Source organism: Globicephala melas, chromosome 9, assembly GCF_963455315.2.
Source record: "Globicephala melas chromosome 9, mGloMel1.2, whole genome shotgun sequence".
In the NCBI taxonomy this organism is placed as follows: Eukaryota; Metazoa; Chordata; class Mammalia; order Artiodactyla; family Delphinidae; genus Globicephala; species Globicephala melas.
The window spans coordinates 58,586,108-58,602,770 of NC_083322.1; the positions used below are offsets into that span (position 1 = coordinate 58,586,108).

General features: G+C 40.4%; 1 protein-coding gene across 5 annotated transcripts in view; it reads left to right on the top strand.

The window, feature by feature from the left end:
* DYNC1I1 (dynein cytoplasmic 1 intermediate chain 1) overlaps positions 1–16,663 on the top strand; it is a 335,916-nt gene that overhangs the window by 80,297 nt on the left and 238,956 nt on the right. For all 5 annotated transcript variants that reach the window (XM_060304623.1, XM_060304625.1, XM_030857238.2 and 2 more), the window contains one exon: positions 13,692–13,807. In XM_060304623.1, the coding sequence (XP_060160606.1) occupies positions 13,692–13,807 (116 nt within the window). The remainder of the gene's footprint in view (positions 1–13,691; positions 13,808–16,663) is intronic.

Sequence of the window (16,663 nt, forward strand, 5' to 3'; positions counted from 1 at the left end):
TGGCGTGGGGTGAGTTCCACATCCCTCTACTCCACCATCTTGATCAGCCAGTTATCTTTGAAAGAGATTTAAATAATAAGGAAAATATCTTACGTATTTACCCATGTAGTCAATACTTTTCTGATGTCCTTCCTTGGTGTAGATGCATATTTCCATCTGGCATCATTTTCCTTCTGTCTGGTAGATATCCTTTAACACTTCTTAGAGTTAGGATCTTCTGTTAAGGCATTCTTTTAGTTTTTATGTCTTAAACGTCTTTGTTATATCGTTATTTTTGACATATGTTTTAACTGAGTATAGAATTCTAGGTTGACAGTCTTTTTCTTCCAGTACTTCAGAAATGTTGCTTCATTGTCTTCTCACTTGCATTGTTTTTGACCAGAAATATGCTCTCATCCCTTTCTTTATTTCTCTGAGTATAATGTCTTTTTTTTTCCTGGATGCTTTTGCAGTGTTCTCTTTTTCATCGATTTTGAGCAATTTGATTATGGTATACCTAGATGTAGTTTTCTTCATGCTTCCTATGCTTGGGGTTCATTGAGATTCTTGGATCATTGGGCTTATAGTTTTCAACAAATATGGAAAAATGTGTCCATTATTTTTTCAGAATTTTTTTCTATTCTCTCTTCTTCTGGGGACTCAAATGACATATATATGAGGTAACGAGGTTTTCCCACAGTTAACTTGCTCCATCTACTTTTCCTTTACTACCTGTGTTTTATTTTGGATAGTTTCTATTGATATATTTTGTCTTCACTAATCTTTTGTTTTGCAATTTCTAATATTCCATGAAGCCTACTCAGTAAATTTATAATTTCATACATTGTACTTTTCATCTCTAAAAGTTCTATTTGTGTCTTTTAAAAAAAAATCTTCCATTGTTTCTACTCGAATTTTTAACACATGAAATACAGTTTTATTAACTAATATCCTCACTTGCTGTCCCATCATCTGTATTAGTTTTGGATCAGTTTCAATTGATTGACTTCTCTCTTCATTGTAGTTATGTTTTCCTTCTTCTTTGTGTGTCTGCTGATTTTTGATTGATGTCAGACATTGTGAATATTACTTGGTTAGGTGTTAGATATATTTGAATTCCTATAAATCTTGAGATTTGTTCTGAGATACAGTCAGTTCACTTGGAAACTCTTTCAAGTCTTGTTTTTATGATTTGTTAGTTGGGACTGGAGCAGTACTCAGTCTGTGGCTAATTAATTCTGCTATTGAGGCAAGACCCTTATGTGCTTTCTATACAATGCCCCATACATCTTGAGGTTTTCCTGCCTGGGAACAGGTGGCTGGGAACAGGCACATTCCTGTTCCTGTGTGAGTGCCCAGAACTGTTACCTCCAATTCCTTCAGGTAGTTCTTCCCTTGGCCTCAGGTGGTTTCCTCAGATACATGTGCTGATCAGTACTAAGCTGAATCCTCAGGGGTATCCTCTGAAGGTGTAGGTTTTCTCTTTGTGCGTTTTCTTTTCTCTGTTATTTTGTACTGTAAAGTCTAGCTGCTGTGGTCTCCCTGGACTCTTAGCTCTGTCTCCTCAACTTAATGAGTCTGCTGGATTTCACTTCGGTTCTCTCCCTGCACCACAGATGGCCTAAAAACTCTCAATGCAGTGAGTATGGGGAACTATAGGACTCATCATACGTTTCCCTGCTCTCATGTATCCCTTTACTTCATTGCTTGACCTTTAGTGTCTTGCAAACTGTTGTTTCATTCAAACTGCTGTCCTTTTTTTTGATTGTTTCAGGTGGAGGATAAATCTGGTCTCTGTTCCTCCATCTTGGCCAGGAGCACAAATGGTTCACTTTTGTATGCTTTGTATGTTAGCTATGTGATCAGCAAAACAAGTGGCAACATAGAGAAATTAGGGCGAAAAAAAAATAGCTTCAAGAAAATTGTAAATCAAGTGTAACTCATTTTTCACCAGGCAGCTGCTTATGAAAGTACCCAAAATACTTTTATTTCTTAGGCTATTATAATAATTGAGTGAATTGAAGATGGTAGAAGTAAAAAGTGAAATAATGAGATAAAAAGAGTAAGTTAAAAGATCATGGGATAGAAAGTTTATATTGACTGGGAAGTGAATAAATGTCATTGAAATTTGGAGTTGCAATGAGCAAGTTTGAGGAAAGGGTTATATTTCAAATGTTTTTTGTTGTCTTATGAAGGGAACATACGGGCAAATGCCACCATGAGATTGCCGGTCTTTAGGGACATGTGTTGAGTCAGCAAAAGGGGAGTCGGGGAGGGAGACAGAGATTCTCAATGATGAGCAGACATCAGTGAGTAATGAGAGTGTTTTGTGGACCTTCACATCAAATTGTTAAGCTCAATAACATATAGGAATATTTAGTGGCTTCTGATTTTATTGAAGCCTCACAATTCTATTTCCTCTATGTCTTAGTATATTAAACCCTTAGTAGGGTTTTTGAAATATTTGGAAGCAAAGCGAGAATGAGGAAAAACTGAAGCCGTGAAGGACTTGGCTGTTCCTTCCCTCAGGGAGGAACTTAGAGGTTCCTTCCCTCAAGGAGGAACTTAGAGGTTCCTTCAGTCCTTGGGAGACTTTGTTAGAAGGTGGCGGTGACCTCTTCTTCTCTCAGCCTTCTCTTCTGCCTCTTGTTTTGGCTGAAAGAGAGGGTATTACTCCTGAATCCACCACGCACCATCCCAAACTGCTGTGGCAGAACAGAGTGATCACTCTGTTAAGAACAGAAGTTAAACCAACTCTCTAAAGGCACCAGAAAAAACACGTATCCTTCAAGATGGTGGGAGGTGTTTGAGCAAGTCTCACCTGCCAGTTCTAGAGGTCTTTTCATGTTTTCAGGTTATTTTCATTTGCCTAGCAGAACAGTAATAATCTCATTAGCCTTTGATAAAGTAGGCCTCTTTTGGCTTATTCTCCATGTTTTTTCAAATGTTCTTATGCATTACGTTTAGATCTCTGGTTTCAATTAATTTTTAAGGTTTCCCATGGACACAGTGCCTGCAATTTTCTTGAGAATGATGTGCATTGTATTTTTATCAAACTGACAATCTCTGCCTTTTCAATAACACCTAATCACACTTTCTACAGAAATTAAAATATGAAATAGCAGTTTGGGGTGTGTGTGTGTGTGTGTATCAGAAGGTAATGGTAAAATGCATTTCGGAATCTTTACGCATAGAATGAATTCTGACCCATGAAAAACTTCAATAAATTGGTTTTAACAGATCCAATAAAAATTTTGTCACAAGAGAGGGAGAAAACACTTTGTTTACCTCTTATAATATTCCTTTATCAAGTCCCCAAACATTTCTTGAGAGCTGTTACCTGCTCGACTTTGTTCTCTACCCTCAAGAACCTTGAATAAGCAATTATGGGATATTTTCTGTTCCACACTTGCAGCTGGACTTTCATAAAACAATATTCCTTTTATTATTCCGTTTCAGAAAAATTAATATGGTCAGTTGGGAGGGATGTATGCTTATAGTTTGGTACTCAGTGACTTAAAGATTTCTGTAATTTTATAGCTTTATAAAGTTAGAAGTTACAACTTCTACAGAAGGTTTTTCATAAATACCAAGTCAATAAAAGGCCAATCTACAAAATTTTTATATCATTGTTGTCCTTTATATGCAATACTGGAGAAAATGCACTTCCGTACCTTCTGATCTTATAATCCGGAACTTTCAGTTTCCTTTGTAAAGTGGGCACTTGATAGCAGAACTCCCACCAATATTGCCAAGCTCTGTTATAACCATGACTATTTTGATTCCTCTCATCCTGGGAGTTTGCAAGATTTACTTGTGTGATGAAGTTTAAGGCAGACCCTTTAACTGTGCCTGTTGACTGAGCCAGACTTGACATTTGCTTCTGTTCAGGAAAAATGGTTTAGCTGCCAGACTAATATCTCTGCACAGTAAGAGACAAATATCATCGAAATGAGATAAATACTTCCTCAAATGATTTTTTAAATGTGAACATAGAAAATGGAAACTGATCCTCCTTGAGGTAATTGGAAAAGGTCAACCATCAAGCTGCTTCTCAGGCCTTGGAGAAAAGCACCCACTCTGAACAGAAGGGATAAATTGTGTGTGAAGGGGCTTCAGTGCTAGACTCATGTCCTGCGTGTGGTACCCCATCTCCACCTTTCCTCCGTGTGGTGTCCCATTCTCGAATCTAGGAGCCAGTCCTCAGTATGTCACACCTAATTACACCAGTATACAGTGTTGGGAAAACAAGTTGACCTTTTGTCATTTTTAAGAACTTCTTTCATATTTCATGAGTTTCTATGTCCTTAGGTCTCTATATGCTCTTCTTCTATGGATGCAGTATTTTCCCATGTGGCTCTAGGTGGGTGGTTGCCAGGACCACATTTTCTGCTTTGTCTTCTTTTCATAGCTTTGGTCTTAAACTTCATACAATTGGAAAACTCCTCACTATAAACTCATCCACTGAGGTACTCATTTTTATCCCAAAGCAGAACTTTCTCGGGATTCCCCGATGTCTTCCAGTTACACTACTTACTTTCTTCCCATAAGGCATGAAGCCTTGATATAATCCCCAATTTATTCCTTTTCTTCCACCTTCCATACCAAATGAACGGCTTTAATTCTTTTCCAACATCACCAAACTACAGCATTGTCTTTCTGTTCCCAGTGGCATCACCACTGAGTGCCTTCTTATCACCCGGGACCACGTTTCCACAAATCCAGTAGTCATTCCCACTTTGATTTAGTGCTTTGCCTGGATTCTTTGTTTAGTTACTGAACCCATCCGGCCTCTGTTTGTAGATCCTTTCTCAGTTCCCCGTTTTCTCCACCTCAGCTTCTGAGGCCCCACGCATAGACTCTGGTCGCTCATTTGTCAAAGGGGGAAACTGAGACTCCATTCTTCACATAGTTGCCTCACTTTAAATGTCTCTTTGAAGCCGTCAGCTTGTTAGTAACGTTCAGTAATTCCTCATTGTCTACAGCATAAAGTGCAAGATCTTTAGCCTGAGATTTAAAGCCCTCTAATCATCTGGCCTTAGTGTACCTCTCTAAATTTATCTTCCACTGCTACTCAGTGTAAAACTTCTATTCTGAAAACCTGGTCTTTCAGGCATAAAATGTGAATTCAGTCTTTAGATCTTTGCATATATAGCGCCTCCTCCCTGGAGCACCCTCCTCATTCCTTTCTACGACTGAGTTCTGCCTATCCTTCAAGACTTAACACCAGGCCTTTGGTTCTCAGTGAAACTTGCTTCATTTACCCAGACACGTAGTGATCTTCCTATTATACTCTCCTGTCCCACTGATCATGTGAATTGCTCATGTTGGCTCTTATTACCTTTCATTCTTATTTGCTTTTTGTTGTATATGTTCAATCTCCTCATCCTCTCTTTATTGTAAGGATCTGGCATGGTTCTGTGCTTCAGAAATGGTTTGTGGTTGCTGATAGAGATGTTGGCTGAAGTAGTTCCTGTGCCAGTCGTCAAGTCCTTTGTGGGTACCCACATAAAATTTTTGGACAACGAAGAAAGTGACACCATTATCACTTTCACTGTCTTAAGGGGCTCTTCTTTGAGAAACCTCAAGGAATTTTATAAGCAGCACCAGGAGAAGAAACTCACTGGTAGCACCATTAATGTGTGTTGGGGATGAAATACTCACATGCAAATAAGCAGGAATAAAACCCAGCAGGGTTGAATCTGGACCCAGTGCAGACATTCTTTTATTCCTTGGCCTTGACCTACTTTGGCATCTGGCCAAATAACTCTTTGTCTCTGGGAACATCTGCTCCTGGTGTTATCTGCTTGACTTCCAGGTTTCTTCCCTGCTCCAGAGACTGCCCATTAGTACAATGACCCCTCTTGTTTCCTGGCTTCTGATCTGAGCTCCTGACTCTGCCACCTTACGGCCCACACTTCTGCCACCAGTTTTAACCAGTGTATCCTCAACATTATAATTTCCAGTCACTGAACACTATGAGACTGCTCTTCAGAGACCATTGTTGAGAGTCTTCGTGATTCACAATTTGTAAAATTGGAAGAGTTTCTTAGATGCTTGGTATATTCTTATTGTGGCTTTTCTTTGTCTTCACATAGGCTCTTGTACTGTGACATTAAAACAGAAATTCTAGTGTGAGGGTAGTCAGCGTCCCAGTACTGGTGATGGGTTAGAAGATGAATCATCCACTCTCATATACGTGCATCTGTGAGGATCAGCTGATGGCATCTGAAATCTCCACAGCAGCCTCTTGCTTAACACTTTAGTAGTCTGGAGCCAGATCTCCGATATTACTGGGTTCCCTTATGAGTCCAGTAGAGATGGTACCGTAATATTAGTGCAGTTTCCTTCACTTATTTGAGTATGAAATGCAGGAACATCAAGTTTGCTGTATAGAATTCACTGTGGTCCAAAATTAGAGCATCAGAATATGAGTTGTATTGTGTCTAACTGATTCGGGAAGGATTTGATGATGCTAATGCCGGTGATGGATGACATGCTCAGGTGCTCTGAAGGCTTTCATGACCCCTGGGAAGCTCTCAGGTGATGAGGTGCCTCCTCTTGAATCTATCCTCCCACAGTCAGATTTGGCTACTGCTTGGGGCCCATGGGCATCACCAAGGAGCAGTATTCATGACAAAGCCTTTCTCTGCTCCCCTGCTCAATCTTGCCACTGAACATTAAGAAAAATTAAGCATGGTCAACTGGATATCCATATGCAAAAGAATGAAGTTGAACCCCCCTACTTCACATGTATGGAACATTAATTCAAAATAGACCAGAGACCTAAATGTAAGAGCTAAAATTATTAAACTCTTAGGAGAAAACGTAGCTGTAAATCTTTGTGACCTTGGGCAGTGGTTTCTTAGATATTGCACCAGAAGCACAAGCAGCTAATGAAAAAATAGATGAATCAGACTTCATTAAAATTTAAAACTTTTGTACTTCAAAAGGCACCATCAAGAAAGTGAAAAGGCAACCCACAGAATGGGATAAAATATTTGCAAATAATATATCTGATAAGGGTCTAGTATCCAGAATATATAAAAATCTTTTACAACTCAACAACAAAAAGACAAATAACCAAATTTTAAAATGGGCAAAGAATTTAAATAGGCATTTCTTGAAGAAAGATATGTAGATGGCCAATAAGCACATGAAAAGATGCTCAACATCATTAACCATCAGGGAAGTTCAAATCAAAATCCCAATGAGATACTACTTCACACAAACTAGGATGGCTGTAATGCAAAAAGACAGATAATAATAAGGGTTGACAAGGATGTAGAGAAATTGGAATCCTTGTATACTGCTAATGAGAATGTAAAATGGTACAGCTACTTTTGGAAAACAGTGTGGCAGTTTCTCAACAAGTTAAACATAGAATTACCATCTAACCCAGCAGTTCCACTCTTAGATATATACCAATTCAAAAAGAATTCAATTCCAAGAGAATTGAAACCATACACCCACACAAAAACTTGTACACAAATGTTCATAGCAGCATTGTTCTTAATAGACAGAAATGGAAACAACCCAAGTGTCCACCAACTGATGCGTGGATTAAAAAGAATGTGGTATATCCATACAATGGGATATTATTTATCAATAAAAAGGAATGACATTCTGATACATGGTATAATGTGATGAACCTTAAAACAAACTAAGTGAAAGAAGTGAGACCCAAAAGGTCATATACTGTAATATTCCATTTATATGAAAGTAAACAGAAGTAGATTAGTGGTTTCCAGAGGCTGAAGGAGAATTGAGGGAGTGACTCCCAACGAGTACAGGATTTCTTTTGGAAGTAACGAAAAGTTTGTGCAGTTACAAATGTGAGGTTATACGAGTTTGTGTATGTACTAAAAACCACTCAATTGTATACTTTAAAGGGGAGATTTTACAGTATGTAAATTTTATTTCAATTAAAAAAAATTAAGACAGCCTTGATCTTAAGTCTCTGATCAGAGAGCTCTGCTTTTTGATCCTTGCCATCCCAAACCAACCCCCACCCATATCTTTGTCGTGTCAAAATCATTTTCCTGGGCTTCCCTGGTGGCGCAGTGGTTGAGAGTCCGTCTGCCAATGCAGGGGACGCGGGTTCGTGTCCCGGTCTGGGAAGATCCCACGTGCCGCGGAGCGGCTGGGCCCGTGAGCCATGGCCTCTGAGCCTGCGCGTCCGGAGCCTGTGTTCCGCAATGGGAGAGGCCACAACAGTGAGAGGCCCGCGTACTGCAAAAAAAAAAAAAAAAAAAAATCATTTTCCTATTTAATTCTTAAAGGCAGCTTAACAGTAGTTTCTTTGAAATCTAGTTTTTTTTTTTTTTTTTTTTTTAGCACTGCACATGTACGCATGAAACAGTGACTGCATATTTTCAGGTCACAGATGCAGTGACATCAGAAGCTGAAGTTCTGTTGTTCATGGCTTTCAAGGGAATATAGGTCTTTTCAAAAATAGGGACAAAAAAAAAAAAATAGGGACAAAACCAGGGTATCCCACTTTGGTAGATAAATCTATACTTTGCAAGTATTTATTCTCTGTATTATTAAAAATAATGTTTAAATATTAACTGCATTTTAAAATGTCAGTAAGGTTTCTCTTAAATTTTCCTTCATCTTTGAAATGGGAGAAGAGCCAAAGAGTTTATATTTATTAGAATTCCAACTGCTATGTATATGTTTCTCATCCTTTTATTTGGGAGTAAGTCTGTACAACCCGTAACTTTCTTCCACGTTGGTAGACATCATGGACCATGATGAAGTCGCGTTTTGAGCTTCATCTTCCTTGGATAATGAAACTCTGAAAGTAGCTAGGAAAGTCACGCTAACCTTCTGGTGGATAGGCAAAGACATTACAAGTAAACCAGAAAGGGGAATGGAGACAGTGATTCGTGTAAGGGAGTTTTTTTCTTCTTGTGATGCATAATGTCTAACTGAGGGCAGGTGGACAAACCTGAGTGAATTAGGCTATGCTAGTGGTGGATCATAGATCTCAACACCCTGAGCCCTGGCAAATAACCTTCTCAAACTTCACATACCTTCCATTTTTGTTCTTTATCAAGACATGATAATGTTTCTTTTCTGAAGAAACATTTCAACTTTGGTGCAACATGGCTTTGCTCAGCCAGCTTGCTCAGCCAAGTTGACAGGACCAGTTGGAGAAGAAGCCTCTGGGACTTTTAGTGGGGAGTCCAGCCCTGGCCCAGGGAGATGTGGGCCCCATGTCACTTTAGGACCAGGCCAGGTCAGCGAGTAAGGGATCCGTGGTTCCATTGCCCAGCGTCTCTGGGATCCCCTGCCTGACATTTTAGTTTTAGATCTAGGATAGACCCTTGTGCCAGGCCCTTAATATTTTGCACACTGCAGTCTGACACTCATTCTCTTACCCTCTCATCTTTGTTCACCTTTGTTCCCAGCCTGTCTCATAGAACTTTATAAGCTTGGTCAAGAGATATCATCTCCGCTCTGTGGGACTGAGGCCTCATCCTCTAAGCTGCAGGATGGAGAGGCCCAAGTGAATCTAGAAACAATGAAGCTTCTTTGTCTACACTCTAATATTTCTAAATCAGTGGTGCTCAGCCTTTAGTGAGCGTCCGAATCACCGGTGGGGAAGGTGGGGGTGGGTAATTAAAACACAAGTTGCTGGACCCTATAATTTAATAGTAATACCATGGCTGCCATGGCGTAGATAATTGAATTCTCAATTTACATTTCTGCATCATGGCTTCTTTCTCCTCCTTGCATTCTTCTCTTCTTCCTTCCCTTTCTTCCTCAAACATTTATTTAGTGCCAGCTCTGTGCCTGACACAGAACTAAGCCCCAGGGTACAGAGATAACTCAGGGATAAATAAGTAAGTTTCAGTCAAGTCAGACATGAGAAGAGGACAGTGACATGTAACAGGGGCTATAGTGGAAGAGAGAGAGAGAGAGAGAGAGAGAGAGAGAGAGAGTGTGTGTGTGTGTGTGTGTGTGTGTAGTGCCGAGGGATGAGCTTTGCAGGAGGGATGGTGGGACAGCGGAGAAGGTATCCCAGAGTCAGAACAGAAGAGCCTGCATGAAATTTAGAGCCTAATTAGAAGGAAAAGGAATTAGAGTAGCATTAATTCTACAATACAATGTGGCCTTTCCCCCCCCTCCTTTGCTAAGTAGTTTAATTTGCACCCTTGAATAAAAGAATTATGAGCTGGTAAGACTGAGCAAAAATAAGAAACACAATGCTCAGTGTTTGTACTTTTTTTTTTTTTTTTAAAGAAGATGTTGGGGGTAGGAGTTTATTAATTAATTAATTTATTTTTGCTGTGTTGGGTCTTCGTTTCTGTGCGAGGGCTTTCTCTAGTTGTGGCAAGCGGGGACCACTCTTCATCGCAGTGCGCGGGCCTCTCACTATCGCGGCCTCTCTTGTTGCGGAGCACAGGCTCCAGACGCGCAGGCTCAGTAGTTGTGGCTCACGGGCCTAGTTGCTCCGTGGCATGTGGGATCCTCCCAGACCAGGGCTCGAACCCGTGTCCCCTGCATTAGCAGGCAGATTCTCAACCACTGCGCCACCAGGGAAGCCCAGTGTTTGTACTTTTAAAGAAAATAACTACTATATATTTCCTCTTGTAGACATAGTTATATGATAATTTTGTCAGATGATAAAATTGTAGAAGTATCTTAGGGACGCTCAAAGTCTCTATCACAGGTTTGTATGAATGGATAGATCCTTGATCAGTTGAGACGTGCAGACCCTAAGGCTGGTCTGGGAGAGACCCATAAGCGGGGACACAGTTGGAGAACACACCTAAGAGGAAGGTCTTTGCCGTGGAAGGGCGCCACCTTCTGCCAGACTTTCTGGAACAGCTAGGGTGGGAACAGTTGTGTAGTACTCACACCACTTTAAGCAAAGTTTTGAAAACCGAGAAGTTAAAGGAAAACCAAATGGACTCTCCCAGGCAGCCAAAACCTACCCATGTGCCATACAAAGAAATTAGGGGTGTGATTCTTATGTTTTACTGTCAGAGATAATCTTCGAATCTACTGTTTTAGAAAATCAGTTTAGAGCATTCATAAATCTGCCTTCTCTGATTTTTTGAAACAAATATAAGCATTATTATAATCAGTCAAAAAGATAGAAGTAGAGCCACCTACTATGTGCCAGACACTAAATTAAGTATTTTACAAGTATTAGCTTCATTTAATCTTCATAACAGTTCAATGATATGTACCCATTTTATAGATGAGAAACATGAGGCTTAGAGGGGTTTGTCACTTATCCAAAGCTTTTACATACCATTCAGCTGGTAAGTGACAAAGAGGGGATTTGAACCCAGTTTCTGTGTGAGCACGTGGCTTCACCATTATGCTATGCTGCCTCACTAGTTGGTTTCAGTTTGCCTTGTGGATTATCGAATTACAGATCAGCTTCCCGTTGTCCAGTGCCTATGGCTGGTCACCCAGCAAGATAGGCCTACAGCTTACGCTTGCATCTTATTAGCAAGAGGGGCTGGAATCCCTGGCTGCAGGTATAGGTATTTCTTAACTGGACTGTGGAGATCTTTGGGCCTCACACAGATGCCCATGGGAGTCTAAACTCCAGGGTGATCTCTCCATGCCGGGTGTGACCCCATTTTGAATTGGTGGTGGTACATTACCAGCCCAGTACATTTCCTTTCCATCTCTTTGCCTAAGATGAAGATGAACCTCTTGGGGCCTCAGAAAGATGCTCCAGGCTATTAAACAGCAGAGGGGGCTTTGTCTCAAGCAGTCCTGGGGTGTCTAGTCATGTTTTCTTTTTCAGATGCTTCAAGAGAGACCCATTTCAGGAAGAAAAACACTTCTTTAACCCAAGAAGGACTTAAAATAATACCTGAATTTCTTGCTTTGAAACCTTGAGCCTTTTACCTTGTTTGGTAATTTTGTTTCTAGTATATTTTGTGTGTTTTCCCCTAATTCTGTGTGAGAAGGTTTGGAGGAAGTGCTGGGTCCCCAGCCTGACCCTCGTGTACGCTCTGTGGTCCAGACATCTGAGTGAGTGAGGCCCACATGGCCCAGGCCTGAGTGGAGCTTGGGCTACAGTCGTGCTTAGTGGAGCCGCAGAGACAGCCAGCTGGGCTTCTTTCTAAACCAGCCTTAGTTTGTTTGTATCTACTCTGTGCTCATCTTAGGTTTTACCTCAATTTTAGTGATTCATAGAAAAGAAGAAATTTTTGTTTTCCTAGAAATTGTACATGGAAATTCCCAGCTGTGGTATGCATCTTCTTTCATTTTATTATTACTACTACTGAAAAAAATACAGTGAGTCTGTGCCATTGCTAGTAATAATTTAAAAAGTAATACGAAAAGGGTATGCTTCTATTGATCCTAGAGAGCTAGGGAATGTGGAATTGTGGCTAAATGGTTATGTTGCCTTTCTCTCTCAGAGAGACACACACATACTCTATTTCCTGGAAATTTTAAAGAAATATAGTAAAATATGTCTGATACTGATTAAATCTATATACTAAAATAATGTTTCAGAAACTTTTAAAATATATATGTGTGTAAATTGTGTACATGTGTATATATAACATGTACGTGGCATATGCATTATATGTATGTGGTACATAGACATTACCCATACTAATCCTAGTACTAAGAACTAGTAATATCTCCATTTTACAGTTGAGGAAACCGAGGCACAGAGAGATTAGGTAACTTATTCAAGATCACACACATAGTGGTAAGTGTGGGCTAGTCTTCTGTGATTAGCGACCACTCTGCTGCCTCCAGGAGTGGATGTTTCCTGGGTGACGCAGGAGGCACTTCAGATCTGGGGGGTAGCTCAGAGCTCACCATTAAGAACCTCAGGTAGGAGTTTGACTTGGTAGCAAAAGCACTGGACCAGGACTCAGGCCAACAGAATTTCCTCCCTGGTTCTACCATTTACGAGTTGCATATACTTGGGAGTGTCTCCTACTGAATCTCACTTTCCTCATCCGTAAAATGGAGATGGTGATAATCTGCCCAGAAGCTTCATAGCGGTGTCATGAAGACAGTTGACATGATGGATGTGAAAGACATCTGAAAATTCTTGATGTGCTCCATAAATATTCAGAAAGGATTTTTTTTACATGGTCACGGCTCATTTGGGAATTCTAAACTAAAACTTTATCATTCTTAGCCCAGTACCCTTTTCACTCAATTTGTGCTATGTCAGCGTATCTTTAAACAAATTCACATGCTGATCTGTATTAGTTTCTTTTCTGGAGAAATGGGAGATGTTATACTCCCCCTTGGAATATCATCCTCTCATTACTATTATAGAGAACAAATTACTCCACTAATCATCTCTTTTTTCTTCAGATTTGAGAAGCGTTACTTTTCTTCTGTCCCTCTTGCCTAAGGGACTAGAATCCTGTATTACAAATGAAAATTCCCTTTATAACCTTTAATCAAGAAAAATCAGAGTTGCTCAGAATGGAGGGGTCTCATTTGAAGTGGACAAGACCTGGTTTTGCAGATAGAAAAGCTGAGGGTCAGCCTGAGGGACCTATCTGACACCACCCTGCAACACAGGGGCAAAGTGGGCCAAAACCCCAGTGTCCAGACTTGCAGCCCAGGGCCACTTCAACTTCATGACGCTGCCCCTTGTACTGAGAAGCTGTGGGTATTTGGGGTTTGTTTGTTTTATTCCTGATAGATCTTCCGCAAGGAATGCCTTCCCTCTCTAAGCGTTTGTCCTTTGTTACTTTTAGACGAAGACTGCATAAGCTGGGTGTGTCGAAGGTTACCCAAGTGGATTTCCTGCCCAGGGAGGTAGTGTCCTACTCCAAGGAGACCCAGACTCCTCTGGCTACACATCAGTCCGAAGGTAAACTATGTCTTTTGTTCACTTTCCATATGATCTCTGGAGAAATTGCCAGGGAGTTACATCCTTCTTGTTGATTTCATGTCTTACCATAAGACAGCTTCACAGGACACGAATATAATGACACACCAAAAGCTTAAGTCTCCTTTGACTCTGGTTTTGGAAACGCTGGAGAGGAAACCCAGTGGTATTCCTCCAAAGGACCCATGAACTTTAAAATGGATAACGTAATGAGGCCACAGTTTGTCAACACCGTGTGAGGAGGGGGAAAATCACCAAAGGATAATGTAATAGAAACTTCTCTGAATTTTATTGATAAGAAGAGTGTACATTAAGATTCAGCATTTGCAGGAGTCAGCAAACTGTAACCAACCACCTATTCCTCAAATTAAAGTGTTTTGGAATACAGTCATATCCAGTCCTGCATGTCTGTATGACTGCTTTCTTGCTGCGTGGTAGGGTTGAGTACTTATGACTCACATGGCCTGAACTCTTTACTGTAATCTGGTGCTTTTCCGAAAAACTTTGCTGACCCCTGACTTGCTTTGCCAATTCAGATGGCAACACGCTAGAATTTCTTACCACGATTTAAAAAGACTTTCCATGCGATCTCCGTGTGGGTGAATGGGAATTCACTCCATGCTTCCTTCGTGCATACCTGAAAATATCAAGTGGAAAATGTATGTGCAAATCCCAATAAATTGTGAAAATACACTAATAAGAGAAGTTGAAGCTAATCAATCGAAATGCTTCCTAGAAGTCAGAAATTACACCAAAGCAAAATTACTCCAAAGCAGGAGCAGGAGATGTGTGCACTTAAAATAGGATAAGTGAAGGTTGCATTGTTAGAGAATATAGCACTGTTTTTATAGCTAAGCAAATTCTCTTTTTACTTTGTTATTTTATTGTCTGGTGTGGTGAAGAGGATGTTAGCATTCTGGGTTCATTGTTGTTGTGTAGTAAATACTGAACAAAAGCCACGAAAATGAAAAATGATTCGCATTCCGTCCTTGGTTTACAGCATATATAAGCCAGTGCACTTTGGTTTGTGCAAGTTACAGAGCTTTTCAGTTTTGGTTTTAAACACGTAACATCAAAAGACAAGTGAAATTGGATTCCTTGAAGTAGAGCGCTGTCTACAGGCCTTCTGAAAACCTTTCTTGGGTAATGCTGTCTGGCGTGGTGATGATTCTTTGGTAGCAGGGCCTCTGTTTTTCACGTGATAAGAAATGAATTTTAGAAGCAAACAAGTAGCACCCTCTGGTGGTGGAATTTTAAACCAACTCTTTCAATGAACTTGAGAACTGTATATTAATGTGGCAGAAAATACAAAGTTAGAAAAGCCTTTGCGAGTTCACCTAGTCTATCCTTGGGCCTCTAGGCAGATCAGGAAGATCATTAAAAATAACCTCGTCACCCAACCAAAACATTTGTTTGAGTTAATTTGCTGCCAGAGGTATTTGCAGAGCTGTAGCCTGAGGTATGTTTATTTAGCCCCAAATTTGACCCATAACATAAAGTTATACAACTGAAATAGGAGAAGGAGTGAATTATTTTTTGGAAACGTGTAGACTTTAGATATTGGAAATGGTACAGAAATATTTACAAGGGAAGATAAATTAAGGATGAAAAGGCATCAACTCTAAACTTTTAAACTGGAACACATCAAAAGGAGAAGCCTGGGCATTCCATTTTATTACTGCAGAGAGAGCTTGGGAGCCCTCATTATGCTGTGGTCCAAGCAGCATGAAAGAAGGAATTTACTTCTCAGCTCTTGGCAGAAGTTCTTTCTGTTTTGTTAACAGGACTCACAGAGGGTTTTTATGGTGATGGGTGTTTTGATGGTTCAAATTCCACAATACAGATTTGAACTCAAAGTGAGCTACCGTAGCTCTAGACAGTAAAGCAATCCCCGATGGGTTTAGACAGGAAGAACTTTGGATTTGAGTTCAGCAAATCGTCCTCTCAGCACAGAGGATTCCTTGACCTCTGGCTGCCCGGTGTCGTCCAGCCCCTGGCTGACGGGGGTGGGTGCCCCATGCTTGCCTTTCACCTGCTGAGTGAAGTGGGGAGGCTCTACCACGTGGCGGGTTTGGATTGGCTTCCAATTTGGGAGCTTGGGCCATGGCAGTGTTTTCATGACAACCGCAGGCGTTCAGGGTCAGGAAACAATGAACTACCGAATTTCATGACACAATGAGGCTCTTGGATGGATAATACGTAAAGCTGTGGTGCGTGTAAGATCTGTTTTAGCTCATTATTGCCCATGGTGTATGAAGGAACGCTGATTATTTTTGAAGTCATTATGTGACTATGGAAAATTTAACAATATTCAAACTGTTGATCTCAGAGCATTGATCTGTTCTACATCTAATGGAGTTCTTATGCGTTCAGTTTTTGACATGTTCTCATTTTACTCTTGAAAATGAAAGGGAAGGTACTTTGGACTTGCCCAAGCTTAAGCTTCTCTTCTCCACTATGTACTGTAATGAACATTCTCTTAATTTGTGATCGTAATGACCTGTTATGTATGAGAAACAGTCCAGAGAATGATTTAAGACCTGGAGATTTAGGAATGAGGTCCGTACAAACACTGATTTTTCAGTACAAGTTTAGATCTTCCCTCTCTGCTTAGGTCATTAGTTGCAGAGAAAGAAGGCTGAGAATAGGTAACAGTGATTTGGGGAGCAGGATATCTCTATCTCCAAAACACTTTAAACACGTGCTTCTTATTCCCAGGTCATAAGAAAGGAAAAAAATAATGGTTCTCTTCCAAACTACGTCTGCTTTGTGTTATTAATATCTCGCTGGACTGACCGTGAGGTCCTGAGGTTCGTTAGGAAGCCAGTCTTCTGCATC